The sequence below is a fragment of the Ochotona princeps genome, chromosome 15, assembly GCF_030435755.1.
Source record: "Ochotona princeps isolate mOchPri1 chromosome 15, mOchPri1.hap1, whole genome shotgun sequence".
Taxonomy (NCBI): domain Eukaryota; kingdom Metazoa; phylum Chordata; class Mammalia; order Lagomorpha; family Ochotonidae; genus Ochotona; species Ochotona princeps.
Window position 1 is genome coordinate 32,694,034 of NC_080846.1, and position 26,745 is coordinate 32,720,778.

Below are 26,745 nucleotides of genomic sequence, written 5' to 3' on the forward strand. Positions count from 1 at the left end.
CCTCCATTCACTGCTCTGGTACTTTTCTAAAATTGTTCATAAGGAAAGCCAAAGACCAAGCCCTTTTGTTTAAAAAACAACTCCAAAGAGGTAAAAAACAAAATTGTCCTGAAGAACAGCTTGTCTGGCTTTCATTCTTGCAGCTTAAGCTAATCAATTTTCAAGTTTCATCATGGACTTGGTAATTTCCATTTCAATCCATCTTCCAGTTGTAATATACTACCAGCACCTGCTGCTTTCGGTGCTGACCCAGGCTCCGATCCACTGGGAGGTCCAGCAGGGGGTGAAATCCACCGCCTCTTATCTCAGTGCAGGGGTGAGTGGATTTCCACCCTTACTGCTCCAGTAGCTAAGGAAGCTCTGAGCATCATTGCACAAGAAAGACAACCTTGGCTAAGGTCATACAATTATCTTACCAGGCCCCAGTCGGAGCTCTCCATGCACTCTACTAAGTGTCCAGAAATAGCCTAGTAGGACAGCTGACTTAGGGTGATGTGTCCATCTCATCACCCACATAACATTATTCCTCATTAACAGAATCAAAATGCTTGCTGTACATCATTGTACGAGGCACTAGCTGAACAGAGTACACAAAGATGGATAAGGCTTTGTTTTTTAAAAACCAGTCTGAGTTGTGTATAGATGAAGATGCTCTTTTGCTTGTAATATCAAAGTAACAAACATGCATATGCATTGAGCACATTCCAGGAAGTGATCAGTTTCTTTCCCTCTCTCGCTTAACCCTCACAGCCATCAGTTAACCTCGATGTGCTTATTATAGCCATTGTACACAGAAAAAACTGAGGGAGATGAAACACTCCATCCAAGGTCATGTAGCCAGTAAGTCACAAATCATTTTTAAAGTCCCTCTGCACTTCAGCCATACACCCCTCTACCATGCCCACAGGAGTTGCTGTTACACAGCCGTCCCTACACTATGTCCATTGTCTGCATTCATAGCTTAAAAGTAATACCCTCCTTGGCAGAAAATGTGTCCTTTCATCTATTTTATCTTATCTGAACTCAATAAATACCTACGAGGATGGAGAAATACATTGTGATATCCCATCTGGTTCAAGGCCATGTAATACATCTCCTTTTAGTCAATCCATTTAATTCAGGCAACCTCAGAACATGAAAGAAGCTTGGGAGCTTGTGTTTGGACATGCTTCTGTTCCTCTGAGAAACCCTTTCACCTCCACTGTCTACAGATTTCCAAGGAAGACCTTGAGATGGCCAATGAGGAATTGTACCATGCTGTTTCCTGTGCATCCAGGAAGACATGAAAGCAATTACAAATTGCTTAGCATATGATGCAGAATATTAGAGATGAAGAGCCTGGCTGTGAACACATACGCCAGGGAAATCCTGCTATGTGATTCTTTTTTATTTTCCAGTTCAGCACTTTATGCTAACAGTATCCTACTAGCACAGCACTGAATACTATCAAAAATGATCCAGCATAGAAAGTGAAAATTTCAAAATGCTAGCTACGTAGAAGAAAGCATGGTCTTGGATGCATGATAGAGTTGTATTCTATGTTCTAATAACCTCAGGAAAGGAACTTCACAGGCGGAACCCCAACCTGTTTCTGCAATGGAGATGATAATTGTATCTGAGGCCTGTGCATATATGAAGTTATTTGACATATCTGTCACACAGAAATTGTTCCTTGTGCTAAGTGATAAGCTGTTAGTAACAGTAACAACTGTGGGCAGCCCTGTGGAATAGGGTATTAGGCTGCCACCTGCGGTGTCAGCATGTCAATCAGGCACTGATCCAAATCCTGGAGGCGCAACTTCTGATCCTGCTCCATGCAGTGTGCCCAGGAAAGCAAATGGTCCAAGTGTTTGGGTCCTTGTACTCACATGGGAGATCCAGAGCAGCTCCAGGCTCTGGCCTTTAGCCTGGGACACCACAGCCATAGCTATCATTTAGGTCTCATCCCCCAAAATACCTCATTATGTATATGCAAAACACTTCTGGTCCCAAGCATTTTGGATGCAGGATATTTAACCTATTCCTTACCCATTAGCCTAGGAACATGCCTCATGGTGACCCTATGAAAAATTGTCACAGTTTATGTAACTAGCCCACTTTATTTTCTCTTTGTGAAACCTGAGGTGTTCTTACTTGGTAATGGGAACATCTGTTAGGAAGTTTTCCCACCTCACTTGGCAATATTCTCACCTTTAGCAACACCATGGCTCATTTCTTTAATTCACTCCAGATAAATTTGCAAGTCAATTTTTAAAATAAATGCATTCGGATGTATTTTGTCATCTTCTCCACAAACTTAAACCTACAAGATTGCTTTTTCTCCTAACATCTTGTAAAAGTCACCGAATGCATCTATGATTCACTTCCTCAGTCAAATGTTATCAAATGTTCAAGGACTGTCTGCCTCAAAGCTTCTTTCAGATAACACAATTGTGTACATACATTTTGCAGCTTTGAATGCTACATATTCTCTCCTAGCTTCTTCATTCTTTTCTTCCTCTTGGTGGAAGGAGGGAGAGAGGGGAGCCATCTAAAATTTACTGATGTTTTAAAAAAGTATGTCATTCTCTGTGGGTTTTTTTTAATTATTGATGATGCACTTATTTGAAAAGTAGAGAAACAGCGAACGGGAAAGGAGGGAGGGAGAGAGAAAAAAACCAAATGTTCCATCAGCTGGTACACTCCAAATGGGCCTCTGCCAGTCAGGAGCTTTCCCAGGCAGATTAGTTGAGAGCTGGGTCACAACCACAGCAGCAGGACTAACCTAGCACTCCTGCTCGGGCCATAGGTACCACAAGCAGTGGCTTAACGTGTAGTGACACAATGTTGACCCATTTTGATTTTCTTCCTATTTCCACATATTTGATAAGAATTAACATACATTTCAAGTCAGTAAGGATTATTTCAGCTTTGTAGTTTGGCCCTTTGTAGACTGTGTTGGACAATACATAATTTTTTGAGGTACATATCCACAGAAATAAACCAACTATCTTAAGATACAGTGTCAACTCACACATTTGAATGGAGTTTCACATGTGGAAAAAAGTATCCGATTTAAAATCTTAGTGATGGTATCTGTTCAGTAGAAACTCACGGGATAAAATCAGATGTAAAAGCCATAGATAAAAAGAAAATCATAATGAGATAATGTTTATTTTGTGAAACTGACCAAAAGGTTAGGGGTCAGTTTTCTCATTTACCTTTCTCAGAAACCTACTAATTTTTCTTCACCAAAATATGCTTAAAAGTTGACAACAAGCACATCATAAGAGAAATTTGTCAAAGCTTAAAATACCAAAAGTAGCAATTGCATAACATATGCTGTTAAAAAAAATCTACCACTAGTCATTTCTCATAAAAATCCATGATGTACTTTACATAACTACAAAAACGCTGACATCTCAGCACGGCCACTCCACAAGAAGAGATACACCTGATTGGGGTTTTTGTTTTTTTGTCTGAAGAGAAAGCTGTCGTTCAATTCACATCATTCTCATTTGCAGATAAACTCAATTTCTGTATCATGTGACTTAGTGACATCACATTTTCGTGCACAGGACTATTGAATTCCCTAATGATGTTCTGATTTCCTTAACAATGAACACCAGTGAACTTTCCCTTAGGCAAACCAGATGGAAACGAAATTGTTTCTGCAAAATGAACAATTTGTGAAATCTTGGCAAATTGAATTCCAAATAGACTTAGAGATGATCGTGACTTTCTTGGTAACTCAGCCACAATATGCAGTGCATTTAATAGCTACATGGGAAATACACTAATTAGTTACATAACCTTTACCCAGAAATGAATGAGCAGAAATCATCACTGACAAGGTAAAAGTCAAATTGGAAAATAGTATGCAGAGGGGATTGTATGAAGAAAGTACGCAATTAATGTGTAAGGTATTCACATAGTGCTCTTACCTAAGCTCTCTTTAGCCTATTTCATGAAGGAGGTTTCAAAAGTTAAGCAAATTTCTTCATATTACTCCATAATCAGTCATACAGCCAAGATGAATACCTGAACTTGAAATTCCTATCTTCACACCCATGATGACTGCTCCACAGATTTGCCTACTTGAAAAGTGAATTGAATGGACTAGGAGATCTCTTTTCCTTCACCCCAAATCTGATCCTATTCTTTTCCCAGGGATAGAATTGCCTTCTTGAGTGTAGAGTCGTACTATTCTTGCATTCCTACTGCAAAGAGAATTCCCTTGGATGTGATTCAAATGGCCAGCAAGGTGGGCACTACAGTGCAGTGGGTTGCACTGCACATTGGGATGCCTGTACCCAATCTCGGAGTAGTGGTTCGAGTCCTGGCTACTCTGCTTCCAATACAGCTTCCTACTTATGTATCTGGGAGGGCAGCAGACGAGACCCAAGAACACCTGGCCAACCCACATGTAGTTCCTGGCTTGGACCTGGTCAAGTGCTGGCTGGCTCTTGCAGACATTTGGGGAATGAACCAGCAGATGACAGATCTCCCTTGTTCTCTCTGCCCTTCAAATTTAAAAAAAAATCTTTCCTTAAAAGTAAAAGGTCTTATACCTTATCTGAACCCATTAAGGCCATCATAATAAAATATCATAAGTTGGGTTGCTCACAATTTAACATTTCTAATAGTACCAAAGACTGGAAAGTCCAGTAAGATACCACCCAATTGGGTGGTTGCTGAGAGCTTGTTTAGTAAAAGATTCACAGACTTTTTTATACCCTCACATATCAGAAAAGCCTAAGGAGCTCACTGAGACATCTTTTATTACCTGCTAATCCTGCTATTGACCATATCACCTTCAAAATGCTTACTTCCTTGTATTATCACTTTAGGGGGTGGGATTTTGACATTGTAATTTTGTGCAGATACAACATTCAGACCATGACATCCCCTTGCAGAAATCCCAATGTTCTGGGTGCAGGTATTTGGCACAGTGGCCAAAAACTGGCTTGTACATCCAGATCCTGTAGGAGAGGACCTGGGCTTGAGTCCTGCCTGCAGCTGCTCCGGCCTCCTGGGAATGTGGGCTGTGGGTCTCAGCCACTCGGGTCCAAGAGCCAGATCTCATTTCACAGCTCCTAACTTTGGTTTGGCCCAGTCCCAGCTTTGTGAACATTTTGTCAATAAGCCCGTGCATAGGGGATATTTCTTTTTCTGCTTTTAAAATATAATAATAATTAATATTACCTAAAGGAAATTTAACCCATCCTTGTTATGTCATTAAGTAACGAAACTCCTGTATCTTCCAAAATGCAGCAAACTCCTCATAGAAACATAGGAAAAAACTTTTTAAAAAATGATTATCCTAAATGAAACTAACAAAATAATGTATGTTTGAGTTACAGTAATGATGTTCTCATTTTATTCTTATTCATTCTTTGTTATAAAAGACACTTGCATTATTATTCGCGATGAAGCTTCAATTTCTCCCCAGCCTCTAAACCAGGCCAATAGTGGGTGTTACACATGCATCACTTTTTCAAATCAACTTACTCTTTCCAAACTGTTTTCTCTTTGCCTCTTTTCCCATTTTTAATCCTGGTTATTTCCCTGGTGGTTTTATACAATGTCTTTTACATTTCTACTCTCCCAGAAAGCTTCACCGTCAAAATTCTACTTTGTCATTTTTTTCCTAAGAAACCTAAATTAGATCTTAACTCTACAAAATGTATTCAGTTGCAGCTATGCACTATGTTACTGTGTGATTACTGCATAGAAAAGCTTTTGATTTGTTTCCTTGTAGTCTTGACCAGTTGACAACAAGGGTGACTAAGAATTGCCATTTCCTCTGTCTTTCTCGTGGTAAAACGCAAGCTCCCTTGACCTGTTAACTCCATATTGACTTTCAGCCCTATGGCAGACACTGAGTATGGCAAAGATGATTACATTGCAGCACTCGTTGGATGAAAAAGGCAGATAGGGGAATGGTGATGGTGTAACATTACAAGTGCTGTACTCAGTTTTGGAAGATGTTACAGAAATACCAAGGATAAAAATGCCACACTCCACTGAGCATGGCCAAGGAAAGACTCAGTAAAGTGGGGACAGCCAAGATGTCATCAAAGTCCAACAGAAAAACAGAGGGGAGGGAGTCCCGTCAAAAGCAGAGTGCTTTTGTAAGGTTGGAGGGCCCGGCAGCACTCTCCAGCACAGGCAAGGCCAGGTCTGCTGGGTGGTGTGGGAGTGCTTGCTTTCATGTCATGACACTTCTGTTGGGTTAGCATATTTCTTTGTGAAATGCTTTTATGATCTCTTTTTGTATCTATTGCCTTTGTCCTCTCTCTGACATCATCTTCCTAGGCCATCTTTGTGTTTTCAAAAACTTTCCAAGGGCAATCACCCCTTCATGTTAAAAGAACACATTGTGTTTCACCCGGACCCTTCTATGTATCCCAGCTTAACTCTTCCTGCACATAAAGGTCAACAGAACCAGAAGTAGCCACACAGCTATTCTAATTTATGTCTTATGTACTCGCCTGCACACTTCTAACTCCATCTTCCCTTTCCAACAGTGCCATCCTCACCTCTGGGTGGCATTCTTGCCCTGCCGAGTAACAGCAGACACCACGCCAATCCCTTGCAGGCTCATCAGCCTCCCTCTTGGCTTCATGAAATTTCAATCTGCATCTGAGTTTTGATCATGTTTGTCTTAAAAATGACACAGCCTCACAACCAATTGTTTTCCCTAGATCTGTGAGATTTAAGACTGATTCCTTTAAAATATCCCCTCTCTGTCCCAGATCTAATCCCTCTCCTGTCTCAGATTCTCCCTTAACATTTTTTTTTCTGAAACTTGGGTTTCTCCCAGATTGGTGGTTATTTTTTGGTGTTTTTTTTTTTTACTCCTTCCTGTTCTTTCTTCTGTAGTTTTCTGTGGGTTCCTCTTTATTGCCACCCTCTTCTCTGTTATTCTGCTCTTTGCACACACCTTGGGTGGCATTCTTCCTTTCCTCTATAAAAACCACCTTCTTGAGGATTTTGATCTTAATTGACTGGCCTGCAGCACCTTCAGATGCATTTTGAAAGCAACACATGTGTGACACTGATAGTATTATCCTCCACATACCATCCCCAGCAAGCTTCCCTCTGGCAACCTTTTTGAAGGGGTCATCTAACCAGAATAAACCTTCCTTTTTTGCTAACTCCTTACTCCCGCATCCTATCCTCCCTTCACCTTGCCCTTCTCTGAAACATCCCTTCTGCAGTCCCTGCTCAGGCGATTTAGGCAGGCACAGAAAGGATATCACAGGCTGTTCAAGCAAACGCCAGAATTCACTTCTGTTCTGGACGTGAAGCAGCTTCAAAAAGCTCATGGAATCTAGAATTAAAAAGACAGGATGAGGGGACCAACACTGATGGGCAGGAGGTTGTGCACTGTTTGCTACTCCAGCATCCCATTTAGGAGCACTGGTTGGAGGCCCAGCTGCTCCACTTACACTTCAGCTCCCTCTTCATGTACCTGGGAAGGCAATAGAAGATTGACTCCACCCACCCCCTGGAGACCTTTGTGGAGGTTCCTGTCTTCAGCCTGACCCAGTCCCAGCCATTGTGCCCATTTGGAGAGTGAACCAGTAGTCAGTGTGCTCCCCGTCTCCTTTTTTCTCTGCCTTTCAAATAAATACAAAGAAAAGGAAGAGAGAAAAGAAAGAGAAGAAGGGAGGAAAAACAGGCATCACTCATTGTCTATGACCTTTATGTAAAAGCAGCTATTCACCGGCACAACTTTCTACTTGAGCTCTCCACTGCTGTACCTGGAGGTTTCCAGAACGCCAGGGAGTGGCACCCACATCTCTGTCTGAAGGACACACGCAGTCGCTGTCTGTCTTGCTGAGGAGAGCAGTGCAGCACGGCATGCTATTCTCAGTACGATGCGCAAAGCCTATCTGTTTCCTCTGTCATCTCAGATTCACATCAAACTCTTTATTTCTATGGATTTGAATAGCTACAAATACATCTCCTGGGATCTTCGCAGGTGAACCAGTAATTACACTCCCACCACGGAGTCCCTTGACAGGCAACAGCTCTTATCCCTGAAACAGATCCACGCAGAGAACTCGCCAGTCCCTCTTCTCCTCCCCCTCGTGATATCCACATTGCTCTGCTATCTTATCTGTTCCCTTTCTTCCATCCTCTTTCTAATGGAAGATAAGGAAGAAAGTAAAGAGCCAAGTATCTTTTGTCCCTTCCTTTCTTAAGTGTCTTTTCTTTACCTTATGTCCGCCTCTGTTCTCTCCCACCGCCTCACGTCTCCAACCTCAAGTATTCTGTTGGGTTTTTTTCCCCTCTATCTTTATTTCAATGTTCTCATTTGCTTTGAGTGGACCTCAGAGTCAGCTAAAGCCAGACTTAGAATAGCCAGGCCTGACTTCCCTGGCATCCCTAAGGCTACTCCCATATAGTCTTCCTCTCCTCACCAGCTCCTATGTGGCTTGCTTTAATCTGTACCTCAATTTATTGGTTGCTTTCCTTTTGGGCCGCATTGTCACCATTTCTCAGATGCTCCCCTTGAGATGGTCACTGGCAGAATTCAGGTCTTCTGAGTATTCATGCCCTCCCCTAGGATTCATCGTCCCTGGCAAGCAGCAGACACACCCTCCAGGCACATGCCATCTTAGAATCATGAGCGCATGGCCAGTCCCTCCAGGGTGTCCTCTGTGCTTATACCACCTTAGAGGCAGAAAGAATCACCCTGAGTTCTGAGTGTTCTCTGCCAAGACTCCACTTCCCCCAGAATACCCACTCAAGTTGATTTAGAATCCATCATTAAATATAGCTATGAGGTGCCAGAACTTTAGGATACAAAGTTTCTGCCATCGTTAGGTACGATTAGTAAAATGCCATCCAGCTCTGTCAGAAAGCCTCTGCATAAATCATTCACACCCAGACATCTGCCACTAGAGATGACATTTGTCAGTGTCAAAAGCTGCAAACAATGCCTTCCAAGAATTATCTGCCACTATTTCTCATGAATGCTCAGTATCAAGGGTCCACTTTGGGGCATATGTCTCTACATCGCATACAACTGCATGGGCCAAATCAACCTTGTTAGTTACTTAGACATATCACTCACATTTCAAAAATTACTTGGGATCCACATTTACATTAAACAGGAGGACAACACTGGTCCTCACAGTGTAAGTCACTGTCTGGAAGAGGTTACTTCACACCACAGACTCAAGACCAAAGGAAAAAATGAAAAATCAAACATTTGACATTGGGTTTGAACCAGAAAACCAAGGACATGTGATTGACAAAGGGAGAGTGCTGAAGTGAGGAATCAGCTTGGTAACAGTGGACACCTTCCACAAATTCTGCTCCATCATTTCTCTTCTTCACATGCCCTTAAGCAATTGACCATTTATCTGAATACACAGTTAGCCCCCTACTAACTAAAGCAGATCCCAAACTGTGAGGCTATACCCTTCATCTTCCCTATTTTTGTCCATTTCCAATCACTCACTTGAATCTTCCATAATCCTAGAAATTGCCCCCTAAAATGTGATACTGTGATAAATGCTGTATCACCCATTAGGGGGTAAACCAGTATTTCATATTTTAAAGGTCTCCTAGAGAGCTAAAGCTTTGGCCAAAGAGAATAAATGGTAGAATTTCAAGCACTCCATCACACTACAGCATGAGGACTCATTTCATAAAAGCATTTTGGAATTCACTTTCCTCTATACTCCACTCAAAGTTCAGGTATATAATTGTACCCAACAATTCCTCTGCCTTTTCTACAATATTGTTTCCTAACACATGTCTCTATAAAGGCATTTTGGATTTTATTTTGAATTTTTGTTTATGTTATCACAGCTTAAGACGATTTTCTTATGAGTAATGTTAAGTTTTAGTCATCCATTATTCCCAATACTTTGCAATTTGGCTGACATATGAAAAATACAAAACAAGGGTTTTATAAGCTGAATTAATGATATATATGAATAAGCTTTGTTCAGTCTTTTGCAAAGCACATATTAAAATCAATCACTAATCACATTTCGGAAAACAGTATTTTGAATTCACTCACATATTTGTATTAATTATGTCACACTAGGCTACAGTCTTAAGTAGACCTGACCATGTAATAACTCTTCAAAGGAAAATTCTATCTCTTGTTCACCTATTAAGGCAGAGTGGGCCCAGACTGTCATGTCGGCCTCTGCTTTATTGAACCATCAGACATCTTATCCAAATGGACCTCAGTCATCAATCTGAAGTCACTGTCACAGACATAGAAGACAAAAAAAGGATCATGCCAGGAAGTTTGGAGACTTGCACATAGGAATGTAGACGTGGCTCACAGCACTCTGCTCACATGCTGTTGGCTAGAAGGCAGTGCCAAGACCACATCGAATTACAAGGCGGGCAGTGAAAGTAGCTGTATACAGAAAGCAGACAATGAGTGCTCATCAGTAGCTGGCAGTATCTTTCACAGTAGAGTTGTCAAGAAACATGTTCGTTGTTTGGTTTTTGAAAACTAACTATTTTCTCCTACTACCAAATATTAAACATGTAAGTTAAAGGGTACAATATATGAGATACTATGTATGTGTGTGTAGTATGTGTACTATGTTTACATGTGATATATGAGATGCCCAAATTCACAAGTGACACATACTGCAGTCATCACACTATTAATACATTATTGCAAACTCATAGATACTTCAAGTGAAAAAGTCACCAAGGATGTGGTCTAGGCTCAGAGTAGATAGATGCGTTTTCTCTAAATAACTGACCCTTGAGATGAAGTCCAAAAGATGAGAAAAAGACACTGTGGCAGAGGATAGAGTGTGTCAAGAAAAGGGAACAAAGAATATTCGATGATATAAAAATGACTTTGACCATGATAGTAGTGACAGTGATAGGAATGATGACAGCTTAACCCATTTGGTATTTTTTTTAATAAAACCAAAACCCATAGAAGTTGATGCTCGGGGACAATGCCCAGTTTCCTTGCTTGAGCAACTAGTGAAATTCTGGTAACATTTGTTTGACACAGAGTAAACCAACTTAGAAAGATCATAAATCCCATTTTATAAATTTTATCCTTAAAACATTGAAGGATTTGCATGTGAAATTGTGTCTGAGACCATCTTGCCCTATTGTACATGGAGATCATTCCTAGTTCTTGCTTTAGTTCCCTATGTCACCCCAGGTAATAGCTCTTACAGGACACTTAAATTCACCTCTTTACTCCCTGCAATATACGTTAGCTCTGATTAAGTGAAGACAGCTAGAGAATATGTCTTAAATTACTTTTGCATGGCAAACACACTAGTTTTAAAATAACATGTATTTGTAGCGATTTAAAAATACTGATAATGATTTTGGAGGGGATTGTTTCTCCAAATAAAGTCCCCTTCCTAAGTTCTGTTGCTAGACTTTGGAAAGCTTCATTCTTCTTCTAACATAGTATTTGTACTTCCTCTCTAGTCAGTACAATAATTAAGTATTCAGTAGCCTAGATAAGCCTGTGAGAGTGAACACAAAGTTACAAGATTACATAGTGTCCTCACAAAATAAGTGTTCAAGGACGTAGCATCCATTCTCATGCACCTGACCAACTTAGTATACATTTGTGAGCAAGGCCAGATCCAGTCTTTTTAGCCTGCATACATGCACAGCATCAGTTCACACTGTGACCATCTGGTCCATTAGAGGTAAATACCAATTTGGCAAATACTTCAGGGGGATGAGAGTATTTGTGGGACTATAATGAATTTGAAAAATATTACCACCCAATGGATATATTTAAAGCTCTGCGTTCTCCTATTACAATTTAAAAAGACTGTGCTTTTAACTGTAGGACATCTTTGGAATTAGACAAACTTAGAGATTATTCAGGTTGCATTTCTTTATTCACAACCCAAACTCAGAGGAAAGCCATCTATTGCTGATTCAGCGCATCAAACACTGTGACTAATGTAAATGGAATATGTGCTTTTAAAGGACTGGTGTTGTGACAGAGAAATGCCTGAAACCCCATACTAATCTGTCAGTTTGAGTCCTATCTTCTGAGCCTTCAATCCAGCTTCCTGTTCACGTGCCTGGTGAGAGCCAAGGAAGGTGGCCCAGTACTTGGGTCTCTGCTATCCAGGTGAGAGACCTTCACACAGATTTCCACTCTTAACTTTGCCTGGCCTAGCACTAGTTATTGTGGCTGTTTGGAAAGTAAACCAGCAGATGAAAAACTCAAATGTCTCTCTATCTCTCTCTCCATCTCTCTGTAGTTCCACCTTTTAAATACATATATATTTTTTTTAAAAATCAGTCTATAAAATGTCACATCATTCTCTCAACTCAGGAACCATTATGAAACTCATTCACAAGTACACTGTTTATATACATTGAGTCCCATTTGCAAATGCTACTAAGATGAACTCCTTTTGACACACAGAAAAATACATGATATTCTACAAACCAAACACACATTCATTTTAATCCTGCTTTATTTTTCCATTGGCAATGACCTCTGTTCTAATAGTTGTCATGCTTTGCAGAAAGTAAAGTTATAGCTGTAATTATCTATTAAATCATTAATTTGTATCTGCTCTATTCAGTAGTTCCTTTCAAAAAATGGGATAATCAAGCTGCTTAGAACAAAGGATTTTCTGATTGTCAGCACCATATTCTAACAGAGCAGGTGAATTTGACTGAATCTCACAGTTGGAACTTTCTAACTCTAACTGGCAGTTTCCACTGAGTGATCAAGGCCACTGACTAAAATAAATTATACATAAAGCTGAAATTCCTAATAGTAATAAGGCCCCTTCGTGAGATAATCATACCAGCAAAAGCACTCATCTGTCAGCTGCAACTCTACAGGGTTCTGAAATTATCTTATAAAAGCTACACTCCAGAAATGTTCTCATGTCTACATTCACGATGGGGCTAAAATGGCAAGACGTAATAGTATGAGGCACATTGAAGAAGTACCAAAGAAATTAATTAGTGAACTTGTTGGTGAAGATGGAGACACTATTGGTACAGCACTCAGTCTGTTTACAAAGCGTTAAGACTACTGAGCTTCTCTGTCCATACCATTCTTCTCGTGCATACCATTGGCTGAGAAGAAATTGCAAGGATAAATGCATATTAGAATTGTTAGGGACGTGCGTTATGATCAATATAGAACGCAGACTAAGCCTCTTATTTTATTTTTTATTTTATGATACAATTCCAAAGGCTGATGGATTTCCCTTATCCCTTCCCTAAATTCTCTCCTTTCACTGATTTCCACTGTATTATTAAAATAGTATAGTACCTCATGATCTGCCATAAGTCCATCATTCTGCTATTTAAGTGTATCCTGAAATTGCAGGCTTGGACAATGACAGACAGCCCAACACCCTATTGTCAAGATATATTTAACAATTTCATTGGGAGTCCATCTTTGATTTGGAAATAGAGGTACATACTGCATTGTCTCTCCACACCTGAATATGATAGTTTCTATTATACAGTTATTATACATCACCTTGGATGAAAAGCCATAGAACAAAATCAACAGGAAAAATAACTAGAAAATTAACAAAACATGAAGTTAAATAACATGCTACTGAATAACCTATGTGTCACTGAAGAAATGGAAAAGAAAAATCAGACATTCTTGAAGAAAACGATGCTCCTGTGTGACCTATGAGTCAGTGAGGAAATTTTTTTTTTTTAAAGATTTATTCATTTTATTACAGCCAGATATATACAGAGGAGAGACAGAGAGGAAGATCTTCCGTCCGATGATTCACTCCCCAAGTGAGCCACAACGGGCCGGTACATGCCAATCCGAAGCCGGGAACCTGGAACCTCTTCCAGGTTTCCCACGCGGGTGCAGGGTCCCAAAGCATTGGGCCGTCCTCAACTGCTTTCCCAGGCCACAAGCAGGGAGCTGGATGGGAAGTGGAGCTTCCGGGATTAGAACCGGCGCCCATATGGGATCCCGGGGCTTTCAAGGCGAGGACTTTAGCCGCTAGGCCACGCTGCCGGGCCCCAGTGAGGAAATTTTTAAAGACTTTTTTGAATAAATGATAACAAAAACAAAAATACCAAAACCCAGGAGATATAGCACAAACAGTATTGAAAGGGCTATTGATCCTATAATTTGCATGAAGGTTGCCTTCAATCGGAGAGAACATATGATATTTGTCTTTTTGGGATTGATTTGTTTGACTGAGCTTAACGGTCTCTAGTTGGGACCATTTGGTTGCAAATGGTAAAATTTCATTCTTTTTTTATGGTTGAGTAGTATTCCATGGAGTGGATACAGCACAGTATCTTCATCTGCTCCTCTTTGGATGGGCATCTGAGTTGTTTCCATGTCTTTTCTATTGTATATTGTGCTGCTATAAATATAGGATTACAGAGCCCCTTTTCATATGCATATTTCATTTCCTTTGGATATATTCGCAGCAGTGGGATAGCTGGGTCACATGACAGATTTATTTTCAGTTCTCTTAGCACTCTCCATGCTGCCTTCCATAGTGGTTGTACTTACCTACACTTCCACCAACAGTGAAGGAAGTTACCTTACTTCCCACATCCATGCCAATGGGTGTTGTTAGTAGAGTTCTGACTGTAGGCCAATCTCACTAGAGTTGGGTAGAACCACAACGTGGCTTTCATTTGCATTACCCTGACAGCTAGAGAGCCTGAGCATTTTTTTCATATGTCTATTATCCATTTGAATTAGTTCTTTTGAAAAATGTTCATTTCCTTTGCTGATTTCTTCACAGGGTTGTTTCTTAAAGATTAGGACTAATTTGATTAGGACAAGGGAATGAAGGTATTATCGATCAGCTCCCTGACTGAAAACATTTGATAACGGGCAGGGACATCATTTATGGTAAGGCAGAGGTTGCTGTGGAAAAGACCCCAATCTTCTCACCACTTTTACAACTACAGTGTTTATTGTTCTGACCATCAAGAGAAATGACAGGTTGTTATGTATCCCTTATTAAAGTGCTGGTTCAAGTCCTAGCTGTTCTGCTTCCAATCCACCCTCCTGCTAATGAGCTACAGAAAGCAATGCAAGATGTCTCAGGTATTCGGGTCCGTGTCACCCATTTGGGACACGAGGATGAAGTTCCAGGTTCCTGGCTGTGGCCTGGCCTGAGCCTGAACATTACAGCAGTTTGGGGAGTGAACAACTAGAAGACTTCTCTCTCTGTCTCTCCCCTCTCGCTCTCTCCCCTCTCGCTCTCTCCCTCACCTTGCACTCTTCCTCTCCTTCTCTATGCCTCTAAAAAAATAAGCCTTTAAAAGAAAGATGGTAGTTATGCATGATAGCTCATAAATGAGTTCACCCTTCTCAGCACCTCGCTGAGCTCAGGAAACCTATCCAGCTGGAACTCCTCACATCCAATGCCTGGGGAACTCAAGATTATAAAATCTCACTTTTGTGGCTTCAATCCATAATGCCTCTGAAGACCTATTCCAGTTCCAGAGTTCCCCAAAGGATCAGCTAAGTCTTTGATGTGACTGCATCACATCCCAATGGCTCTGCCTATGCAGTCTTGCTTCTCTCATTCCCCAGTAGGGACTGACCTAGAAAACACACTCCAGCAAGCCTACCAGTACATATCTGTCTAGCCTGCTTCCTCAAGAAAAAGGAAATGTTTGGAAGAGGATGCTGAGACCACCAACCTGACTATATTCAACTAAAGGGAATCTGCATGTATCAATTCAGCGGGCACAAAAGGACAGTATTCTGTGTTTAGTGTCATGCTAACACTAGCAGTGCATTAGTGACCGATCTAAGTCACTTCTCTCATGAATCCTGTGTTCTGGCACCAAAAGCCTAAAGATAATAGAACTATGTATTACTCTAAATTGGGGAATGCTGAAGGGCTCAGAATAGGGCTGCCCCATGATTACACTTCCATTTTTTTTAAATCATTCTTTGACATGAAGAAACTAGGAGAGATGCTAGGAGGCTATCACAGAGACCTGGGCAGGGAATAAGGGTGACCTGCACTGAAGGCTGTCCTGGGCTTCCTGAACTGATTGATTTCTCCCAGGGCTCCAACCAGTGTACTCTGGAACAAATCAACATGATGGCTTGCCCTGCTCGAACTGCAGTGTAGCCCTACATATTTGCAGGGATGTGATAGATTTAAAATATATTCTTAAAGACTGAGGAAGTAGCAGAGCAGGTTTTTCTGGGTCTCCCACATGGGTGACAGGGGCCCAGGCAATTGGGCCATCTGCCACTGCTTTCCTGGGCCTTTGACAGCAGAAAGGACAGCATCTGCACTGGTTCCCTAGAGGGACACCAGCAGCTTTTCAGACTGCAGTTTTACCTGTCATGCCAGGCACCAAGAATGCCTTTGACAAATAAACTCTTTTTCACAATTCCATTCCTTAGGCTCAGGAATTTTCCCTGCTACCCTCATATCCCTACATTCCCCAACCTGTTTTCCCCTATATTGTATCAACAGATCAGTCCCTCAACAACCGTACAAGTCCATCATTCTGCTATTAAACGCCTTGTATTCTCCATCACAGTGTCCCCCAGAAAAGAAAACCTTGTTAAAAATTAGAAAATCTTGGGTTCTAGAACTTTAGGAAGTACAATGTTTAATATTAGATGCTTACATATTTCTACCCAAACCCTCTTCCTTCCAAACCAATATATCAAAACCATTAGAGCTGGATATCAAACTGCCTAACACAATCAGATCATTGATATTCTATGCATGTGACAAGAAGTACAGTAAAATCTTCAAACACAGAAACAGGACTCTAGCAACAGTACTTCTCTTGCTAATTACAGAAGTTCAATAAAAGACTTCACCAAGGAAAATGTAATATGTGTTTCCAACAATTCATTTTGAGTCCTTAAATCCAAGCTGTGATTATCATGCAAATCGGACAATGTCAAGTCTGTTTCAGCTGTGACAGCATCCACAGTCCCAACATGCACACCCCTACTGCACGTGGCTTCAGGGCCTACCATGACCTACATTCCAGCTCTTTCTCTATCACATGGACTTCAGGCTGCCATAGCATTCAGAACATGCAACATATACAACAATCATGTTGGTCCATGTCTGAAATCCAGCAAGGCTTCACACCCTCCTGTAATTGGAGAAAGTTCCCTAGCTCTCTTTTACTTTTGGAAAAGTATTAATTCTAATATTTGAAACATCAGGGAAGCCATATTCTATGCCTCAGACAACTACAACTTAGAATTTTTTTAATCTAACCTGACAAAGGTTTATGAAAAATTTTCTGAAAATAAATACAAAAATTCTTGATTCCATTAAGGATTCAAATTTTAGAAAAGGGGGAAAATGACTAAATTTCAAACAACTTGTAGAAACACCAGTGAGCAATTTTTAATTTTAAAAAATAACTTCAATTAATTATAAAAAGATACTCAGAGGCACTACAAAATGTTGAGGAAAGGAAATAAAATATATCATTTAGTCCAAAAAATTTCAATACTAAGAAACTCTTACCCAAAAAACTACATGAATTTCAAAAAGTCTGCATCATTCATCTTTCAATTCTATTTTCTATGAACTTTTTGAAGTTTATATTTAATCTGGCAAACCAATTTTGATAGTTTAATGAGCAAATTTTTGACTGTTAAAATCTCAATTAGTGCATTAAACGTAGCATGTTCCATATGTCTCTTTTTTCCCCAAATCTCCATTTTCTTCTTTTAAGCACCTATTTGTCCCCATCCTGTCACCTTAAAATCACAGGTAATTTCACATATTTCTCCTACTTAATCTTCAAATGCTATGAAGGCTGTCATTTCAAGCTAATTTATGTGCAATTGTTTTTAAAATTCCCTATCATAATATTGAAGAATTAAATGCTACTGGAAGGAACAAATTGTGACATTTATTCAAAAACAGTTGAGATGATCCTTAAGTTAATCAAAGGGTGAGATTGTGGCCCACAAAGGGAGGTGTTATTTAAGAGAGCCCGGTCATTTCTGACATGACTCATCAGAAGGGTTAGAGTAACCTATTCTTGCAACACAGAGTTCTTCAAGGAGGTGACTGTGTGGAAGAGACAGAACCCTTCCAAAAGAAGGCTCTTAATGAGCATATTCAGCAGCAATTTTGCTAATTTCCATTCCTCTTGTCTCAGAAAGTCCCGATGACTTGGTCCACATTGTACATTCCTTTCTGTGATTTTGCCTCCCACTCTGTTTTCAAAGATTGTGAGAGTAATTGATGCCACCAGGTTCTCCTGATGAGTACATTAATTCCTAGGGTAAGCAGGCACATCAGGTGAATTTGGCACATTAGATAACAGGGAGTTACTTCTATACTAATGGAAGGGAGCTGTGACCCAGTTCTTTCAAAATAGGGATATTATCTGAAGTTTCCATTCATTCACGTTTTGAAAATGTGTGGAAAGTGGCAATTTCAGTCGAGATCCTGTCTTCAGGGAGTTAGTAACCATGTGGGTGAAAGAAGATATGGCCACAAAGGGAAAAAAAGTTGTTAGTAATATGATAGGATGCTATGAGAGACTTAAGAAATGCAAGAAATGCGGCCTTAAACAGATCAAAAGATTCCAAAAAGAACATTGCTTAAACACAAACAGGTACACTTCCTTGCTCTCTCTTTCTCAATATGTTACTTCTCTCCTATATATAAGTCACCCTATTTTGGAAAGATGCATAAAATAAGCATCCCCCCAAAAAAGGGTTACATACTTACATTTCCTGGAGCTTATCTGATAAAGCCACCACCTACAGAGCCAGCATCCCGTATGGGTGTCATTTTGAATTTTAGCTGTTTCACTTCTGGACCAGCCACCGGCTAATGCACCTGCGGAAACAGGACAATGGGCCATATGCTTGGGCCCCTACATCTAGGCAGGAGATCCAGAAGGTCCTTGCTTCGGACCATCCCAGCTTTAGCCATTGTGGCCACCTAGGAGTAAAGCAGCAGATGGAAGATTGAAATCTGCTTCTTTGTCTCTCACTCTTGCTCTTTTGTAACTCTGCCCCTCAGATAAACAAATCCTTTTAAAAAACTATTCTTACCTTGTTAAATTATATCTGGGTAGTTACTTCTACACTGGATACTCTGGCTTATTAGCACACATGTCAACTTACTGCATAAGGCAAAATTAAGTCTTTGTAACAGATCCTTAGGGTAGGGCCTTCTATGTTAGACACCTATGCAGGAGTCAGACCAAAACATTCCCTTCACTAGCATCAGAATTCACCGTGGTCAGGGGCATGGTAGAGAGGAAGCACTAAAAAATGAACCCTGATTGCCTCGTAGCTAACTCCATATTTAAAAAACAATCTAGAGCCTCTACTATTGGAGAGCACAACAAACTCCTCTCTCAGGCACACAAACTTATAAATACAAATGCAGTTCAGCTCACAGAACCTGATTCCTTATTAATACTGCTAGGAAAGACAACACTTAGGAGAACTGATACCAACTTCACATTGTTAGAAAGTTTAAGTCATTCTGAACTTGGCATCAGTTGCTCAAAGTTGCCTGGCTTGGGGATCACTGAATGCTATAGGTGTCTAAAGGATGACACCAATGAGATAACATGAGGAGCTAGGAGACACTTTGCCTTATTGCTATGCATTTAGTTTTTTAGCGTGACGGTCAGAGTCTGAGAGTTTTCAGGATAAAGAAAAAGAAAGTTAGGCCTCGCTTGTAAAACTATAAAAATGTGCTTTGTTATATTTCAGCTACTAGAAATTCTAAATACCTCAGTAAAATCTAAATGAATGCAAATGCAAATCTTTTCCGTTAAAAACCTAAGCATAGAGTGTTAGATATAATATGATCCAAATATAAAAAGACAAAAATTTAGGTAGGTTGATTCTACCAAGGAAGTGTTAGGTTCTCTTTGTACAAGTGATCTAATAAAGTTATGAAATTTTTCTAAGAGTCAGAACTCTCTGGAAAAGTCGTCTTTGCCTTATTTCCTCTACCACTGAATTATAGATACATCTTGATGAATGCTAAAATATAAATGGCTTTTGGGGGGAAATTGATGGTCTTTTTAAAAAACTTCTCACTGTTGGAGGGGCATGGTGTTTGACACAGTGGTTAAGATAACATCAGAGTGCAAGACCTGGTTTCCTGGCTTTTAATTCAGCTTTCTACTGTTGTGTACCTTAAGAGGCAGTAGATGGTTGGGTCCTCCACCAATCAGGAGATGACCTGGGAGGAGTTCTGGGCTACTGGCTTTGGCCTGACCCTGTTCTGGCTGATACAGGTGTTTGGGGAGTGAAACAGCACATGGAATTCCATCAACCAACTTTCCTCCCTCTCCTTTTCTAACTCTCTCCTTTTCAAATAATGTTTTTTTTTAATTACTTCTGATCATTCTTGATGATGCCTTAGTGCACAAGACTACTGTGTAAATGCCAATAGATCTGAAAACTCTCAAAATTGAACAGTCACAATCTTCCTGTTGACCTTAAACTGTATGTTAGCAAACTATATTCTCTTTCATTTGTGAGACAGCTAATATGTTCTTTCTTGTTTTTGTAGCAAGAGAAACTGGGTGATATCTGCTTCTCGCTTCGCTATGTACCAACTGCTGGAAAACTGACCGTTGTTATCCTGGAGGCAAAGAACCTGAAAAAGATGGACGTGGGTGGCTTATCGGGTGAGTCTGTGTTGTTTACTGATTTGTAGAAATGCTGTTTCATTGTGGATACTGAATGCGTAACACCCCTGCTGCGACTCCCCACTTTTTAATTGATCACAGCTCTCTTTCCTACGGAGCCAAGAAGCAGCCTCAGAATTATCCCAACACAGGGCACCGCAGGAAGCCATTCTCAAGTTATTGGAACTGGCATACAAGATGAAATCTAGTTGCTTTCTTCATAGCCAAATTATCAGTTGCCATTTCTAAAAAAAAGCTGAAAATGTTTGCTTTTCTTCTGAAGTTGATTCTCATGGCAGATTACTTTGAGGTTTTTTTATTTTTTCACATTCACCCAGAATACAAAGAAAGAAAAATTCTGAGACTCAATAGGTAGTTGATAGCCTAATGTTGTTCTTAGAATACTATTTTATTAAAGACAATACTTTAAATGCATATCAATGGTGATTCTTTCAGAGTGATACTCCATAATACATTTAAATTCCACAGCTTGTGATGGAGACTGGGAAGCCTTACAGATTCAAACCTTTTTTTTTTCTAATTTTTCATAGTTCCACAGGCAAAAATGGCTAGTAAAGAATATTCCTCCCCAATAGTGAAGTCAGCTCAAGGTTGTCAATTCCAGAGTTGAGCACAATTTTTCTTTTTCTGCATGATTAAATCAATCACAGTTTTAATTTCCCAGTGAATCATTAAAGTAAAAGGGATTTCCTTGACATGCCACAAGGACATTAAAAACAGACTGTGGCTGTCAGTGTGGCTGTGGAATGCCTAACTGACATGGCCATTACTCAGTGTTTTTCTCAACAGAAAAAAGCTGCAAACTTCTGACAACCACACTAATGCAGCACAGTGGGTTTCTAGTCTAGAGCATAGCTATTAAGAGCTGCTAACGCTCAGTTTCCACTTACTGACCCACTCAAGTTTGCCAGATTCTCCTGTCACCTGAGTTTTTCTTGATACACAAATTGCCTGAAGGAGCCACACTAATTGCTTCATGCCACCAAGACCCTATTTTACCTACATACAGCTTTTGTCACCTAGTAACATAAAAGAAAATTTGAGGCAGTGAGTACAATTTCTTCTCAAATGCAGAGAATGTTTAACATGCTTCCATCTGGAAAACTTGCAGAGAATTTTAATTATAATTACAGCGCATTTCCTGATGACTGAGTATTCTGGAACCACTTTACAAATGGTTAACCCTGCTCTTTCCTTTGGTTCGGTAGCCAAGTAAAATCGCATATAGCTTCATATCATCTATCACATTATCCACTCCAAATTTCCATGCCAAACATCCTCTTGCACCCCAAGGTAGCACACCCACCCCTCCTCAATCAATTTGTACCCTTCAGCAGAGCTCCAGGACACCTTCATCCTAAAATGAAAAAAAGCTTCAGGGATCTTTCTTTGTCCTGGCGTCTTCCAAGGTCCTAGAAATGAGTTGCCCTGATCACTGATAGATTGTTCAGAAAGAGACATTCTGCAGTTCCTGTCTCTCCCTTTCCACTCTTCTTCACCATCCATCCTTATCTAGTGCTATCACAGAGGCATTTTCAGAACTTAGCTGGGGGAATGTCAGCTCATCAGGGTGTATGTCTGTAGTTTACAGTCATATTCATGACTGTACCACTATTAGGTATCCCAGTAAGGCAACAGCATTTGGAATAATCTTAACGCCCATTGTACAGACAAACTTAGCACTGACATGAAGAGTCAAAGTCAGAGATCATATCTAATCAAATACTTATGATTTTATGCTTTTCTAAAGAAATGCAGCAAAATTATATTAGCTATAGGACTCAAACAACCTGGCTTCATCTCGGAATTTGAATTACCTGGTTTGACTTTATTATATTTTAGCTAAGTATAAATGTCAGTGAAAAGCCCTAATTTAAGGGCTCCCTGGTACTTGTAGAATTAAATTATCAAGAGTCTTGTCTCTTAGGTCTGCATTATATAGATGCTTTCAGACTATGTCATACCATAATTTCTAATTTTTTATTTCAAAGTACAGAGACAGAAAAAAGTAGATGGACACATTCACCTACACACATTCACACATAAGTGAATCCTCTTATTCATTCCCTAACATGCTGCTAACTGTCAGGGTGGAAGCAGACTAAAGCCAGAAACCCCAAACCCTGTCTTGGTCTCCTATGTAGATAGTTGGTTTCCAGCTAGCTGCCATTTAGGGTGCGTTCACAGGAAGCTACATTAGAAGTGGAGCGGTAAATTATTGAAGTGTAAGTAATTTCTCCTGGATATACCACAAGGATGTCAAAAATTAGATTAGAACACCGGCACTCCAAGGTGAGTCCGCACATCCCCAAGAAGCATCTTCATTGTGCCATCAAATTTCTTTCATGCCACATCCCATTTTAATCAAACTGCCCCATGTACTCTTCTCTAAACAGATGCTGTAACTTGCTGCCTCCATGCCTTGTCCTGTGTTTAGTCCCTTACCTGGAATTTGCTTTCTTCCAACAGTGTCTAGCTAACTCCTATCCATTCTTTGACCTAACTGAAGTATTTTCTCCTCCATTCATTCCCAAGTAATTATTGTGTCTGAGTCACACCTTACCTTGAGCACTAAGTTTACAATGAAGAACCAGTCAGCTCCAAGTCCCCAACCTCCTGCAGTCTGCATTACAATGTGGAGAGACAGACAAGAAGATCAGTAAGAACAGCATGCAGCGTTCCAGGAGGTGACAGGTGCTCTGGGGGAGTAAATGAGGAAAGTGGGGTAAGGAATTTGTAAGAGTATTTTTTAAATGGAGAGGTCATGGGAAGCTTAATGTGTAGGAGATAATACTGGCAATAACCTGGAAGGGGAGAGGAACTAAGCCCCAGGGTCATAAGGGGAGACAGAGTATCTTAGGTGATGTTACTCCATGACGCATTCTCTGTCCCATCCCAGTTGAACAAATCTTTGCCTTTTTTAAATGCCACGAGCAGTTTGTTTACACCTCTCAAACATCACGCCTCTCTCTCACTAGCTGTGTTCTGTATTTTTGTCTCCCACAATGCTTGCACTGACTGGTAACACTAAGCATAGCTACAGAATGAATAATGAATTATTTACAAAGGAGCTGGAGCCTGAAAAAACAAGTCTTGCATTTCAAATCTGTTTAACCTACTTGCCATTAAAACAACTTTAAGCACTTGAATGGTCTCAAAGTAAGTTGACCTATGTACCATGAGATGACAATTATGTAACAAGGTCATTCCAGGTAATTCAAACGGCAAAATGCACAATTGCTGGAAATTGGTAGGTAATTGGAACCAGAGCCTATTGTTTTGCTGGGGTTTAAACCCCAGTGACCACTACTGGTCACTGCTTGAGATCAGATGAGGTATCCATCTCTACTCTGCCTCAGTTGTATCATCTATTAAGTGGATGTAATGTAAGCACATTGTTGACGAGCTTGTATGAGAAATAAATTAAAGCTCAAGGACTAGCCCTGAGTGCTCAACAAATATATATCTGTTTAATATTTATTCATTTATTTTGAAAATTTGAATTACAGAGAGATCTTCTATTCCCTGCTTCACTCCCCAGATAGCTGCAACAGCCAGCACTCAACAGACCAACCTAAGAGCCAAACTGAATGGCATGGGTCCAGCCAGTGGGGATATTTTCTGCTTTTCCCAGGCCATTAGCAGGGAGTTGGATCAGAAGTGGGGTACCTGGGATATGAACCAGCTCCCATATGTTATGTTGGCATCACAGGCAATAGCTTTATCCACAACACCAGACCCGTTCATCAAATATTATCATCATTTTTTGTTAGCTTTATCACAATTTGGGCTGAATATACAAAATGGACAATTCAACTGATTCAACTAGGTAAATGTTCATCTGTTTGATGAGATCGCCTGATCAATTTATGCAAAGCTATCAATAGGCCCGTAACTTTGAACAAAAAACAGAGAATTGGGGTATGGAATCAAAAAAATTGAACAGGAAATTAAAGATAACATTTTCTGACTGCCCTTCAGTAGAGTGAGTTTTCTTCTGCCAGTGTTAATTCAAAATGCCCTGCATATTTTCCTCTATCGTAATTCCACACATCAAAAGATGCAAATAGCAGCCCTTCATATCTTACCACGACAAGCTTAACTAGACAATTCACATCTCTACAATAGATTTGTACTTGGATTCTCAAGCGCTTGTGAGCAGGGGAAAAGATTTCGGCATCTAGCTATTGTATTGAGCACTTGAGTCCTGAAAGCTGCAGAACTGCTCTTCATGAACAAATTAGTGCATAGATTAGGAGCAGCTTTTTGTTTGTTTTGTTTGCATGTGCTTCGCCGCAATCCTTCTGCCTACTGCTCATATCTCCATTCTTTCACTCTATTTCACACAGCCTTTGTTTGGAACAATCATCCCATCAGGTTAATTTGTAAAAATCACAGGACACTATGAATAAGCCCAAGAAACCGAAGGCCTTGGAAACACTGACATTCTCAAAGATGTGAAATTATTATGTTTCATAGTCCTGAGATATAACTTGGATAGACTTGAAAGTGATGATAGATTGAAATTTCAAAGCTATCAGGTAAAACTTCTACTTTCCAAGTTAAATCCGCAAATTGGCTATTAAAAAGTTACACTGTCAGATATGGAACACATTCTAATTTAGAAATGCTTGCATAAGTTAGTTTATCATGGGGCCCCAATGAGTCCTGTGAGGTAGGTTCTGAAGATGGTATTCATTTTCTGACGATATAGTGAATAATGTACATCAACAATCTTCCCTTATGTCATGTACTGACACCGAAAGCCACCTGGTTAACAGGTAGAACTGAAGTTCAGATTCCAGATACCCCAGAGAGGATTACCTTCTAATACAGCACTCAGCCTTCACAGCATGTCACTTTAAGACAGTGCCTCCCCCTCTCTCTGGAGCTGAAACTTTGAAAGATGAGGCCCTCAGAGGAAATGGGGGCTTCCCAGCTTGTTGGAGTGGATGGGTCCAGGAGCACAGCAGATAAAACTCTGAATTGGTTCTCTCACATCCCATACTGGCTACCAAGGTGGAATCCTTACTCCTGCACACTTGCTGCATGACTTTCAGTTTGTATGCCTTCGGGTGGAGGATGATAGCCCAAATACTTTGGTCACTGCCAACCACATGAAATAGATGGACTTCTGGCTCCTGGATTTGTTGGGGGCATTTAGGGAATGGATCAGCAGATGGAAGATCCATCTATTCAATTATCTAGGTAAATAAATTTTTTAAAAGATGGATGGAAATTAAGAACTTTTTGTCAGTGAGAAAATGTTCACTTCTGTCAATGCCTATGAATTGTCTAGTCAAACCACTTCAAGAAACTCCCTTCTCAAAATCCTAGGTTGATTTCTTTGCCTAACTAGTGGCTTCTGGCATATTTCTGATCTCACTCAGCCCCTTATGAAACATTGTTTGCATAAAATTAAACTTACTTTTTATTCCATTCTCCATGGATACCATGAAATCCTCCTGTGGGATTATTTAACCACTGAGACCCAGGCTAGTAAGATTTGTCCTGTTGCCTTCGCTGCCCCCACCCTCAACACAAACACAGACAAACACACATTCTCCCTTCCATGACAAGTTTAAAAACTTATGCTTCACTTTGGTTTTTTTCTCTACTTTTCTACTGACCTAGAAATATAATTTTGGAAATCAGCCAGATCTAAATGTTCCAAAGTTCTATAGGAAATAGCAACTCAATGGCAGAGAACCACTAGATTCTATAAATGCTGTGAGCCAAGAGAAGCAGATCTTTGCTTCAGGCAATATTTATCACATAGGAGACTGTGCCTACCTTTGTTAGAATCACCCAGGCATCTGTTAAAATTTAAGCTTTCAAGGACTGACTCAAAAATGAAGCTATCTCTCAGTATCTTTAAGTGGGAAGTTGAGAATTGCATTTTAACCAAGCCTCCTCACCAATGCATGTTATTTTCATGCACGTTGAATTTGTTCATTTTAGGTGACAGTGCCATGATGTTGTACGTTAAGCCCCTGTCGTGGTGCAGCATCCCATATGAGTGCTAGTTCATGTCCCAAATGCTCTACTTCCAGTACAGCTCCCTGCTAATATTCCTAGGAAAGCAGTAGAAGATGGCTCAAGTGCTTGAGCCCCTGCACC

General features: G+C 40.2%; 1 protein-coding gene across 1 annotated transcript in view; it reads left to right on the plus strand.

The window, feature by feature from the left end:
• SYT1 (synaptotagmin 1) overlaps positions 1 to 26,745 on the plus strand; it is a 513,985-nt gene that overhangs the window by 395,666 nt on the left and 91,574 nt on the right. The window contains exon 9 of the mRNA XM_058673480.1: positions 20,487 to 20,604. Within this exon, the coding sequence (XP_058529463.1) occupies positions 20,487 to 20,604 (118 nt within the window). The remainder of the gene's footprint in view (positions 1 to 20,486; positions 20,605 to 26,745) is intronic.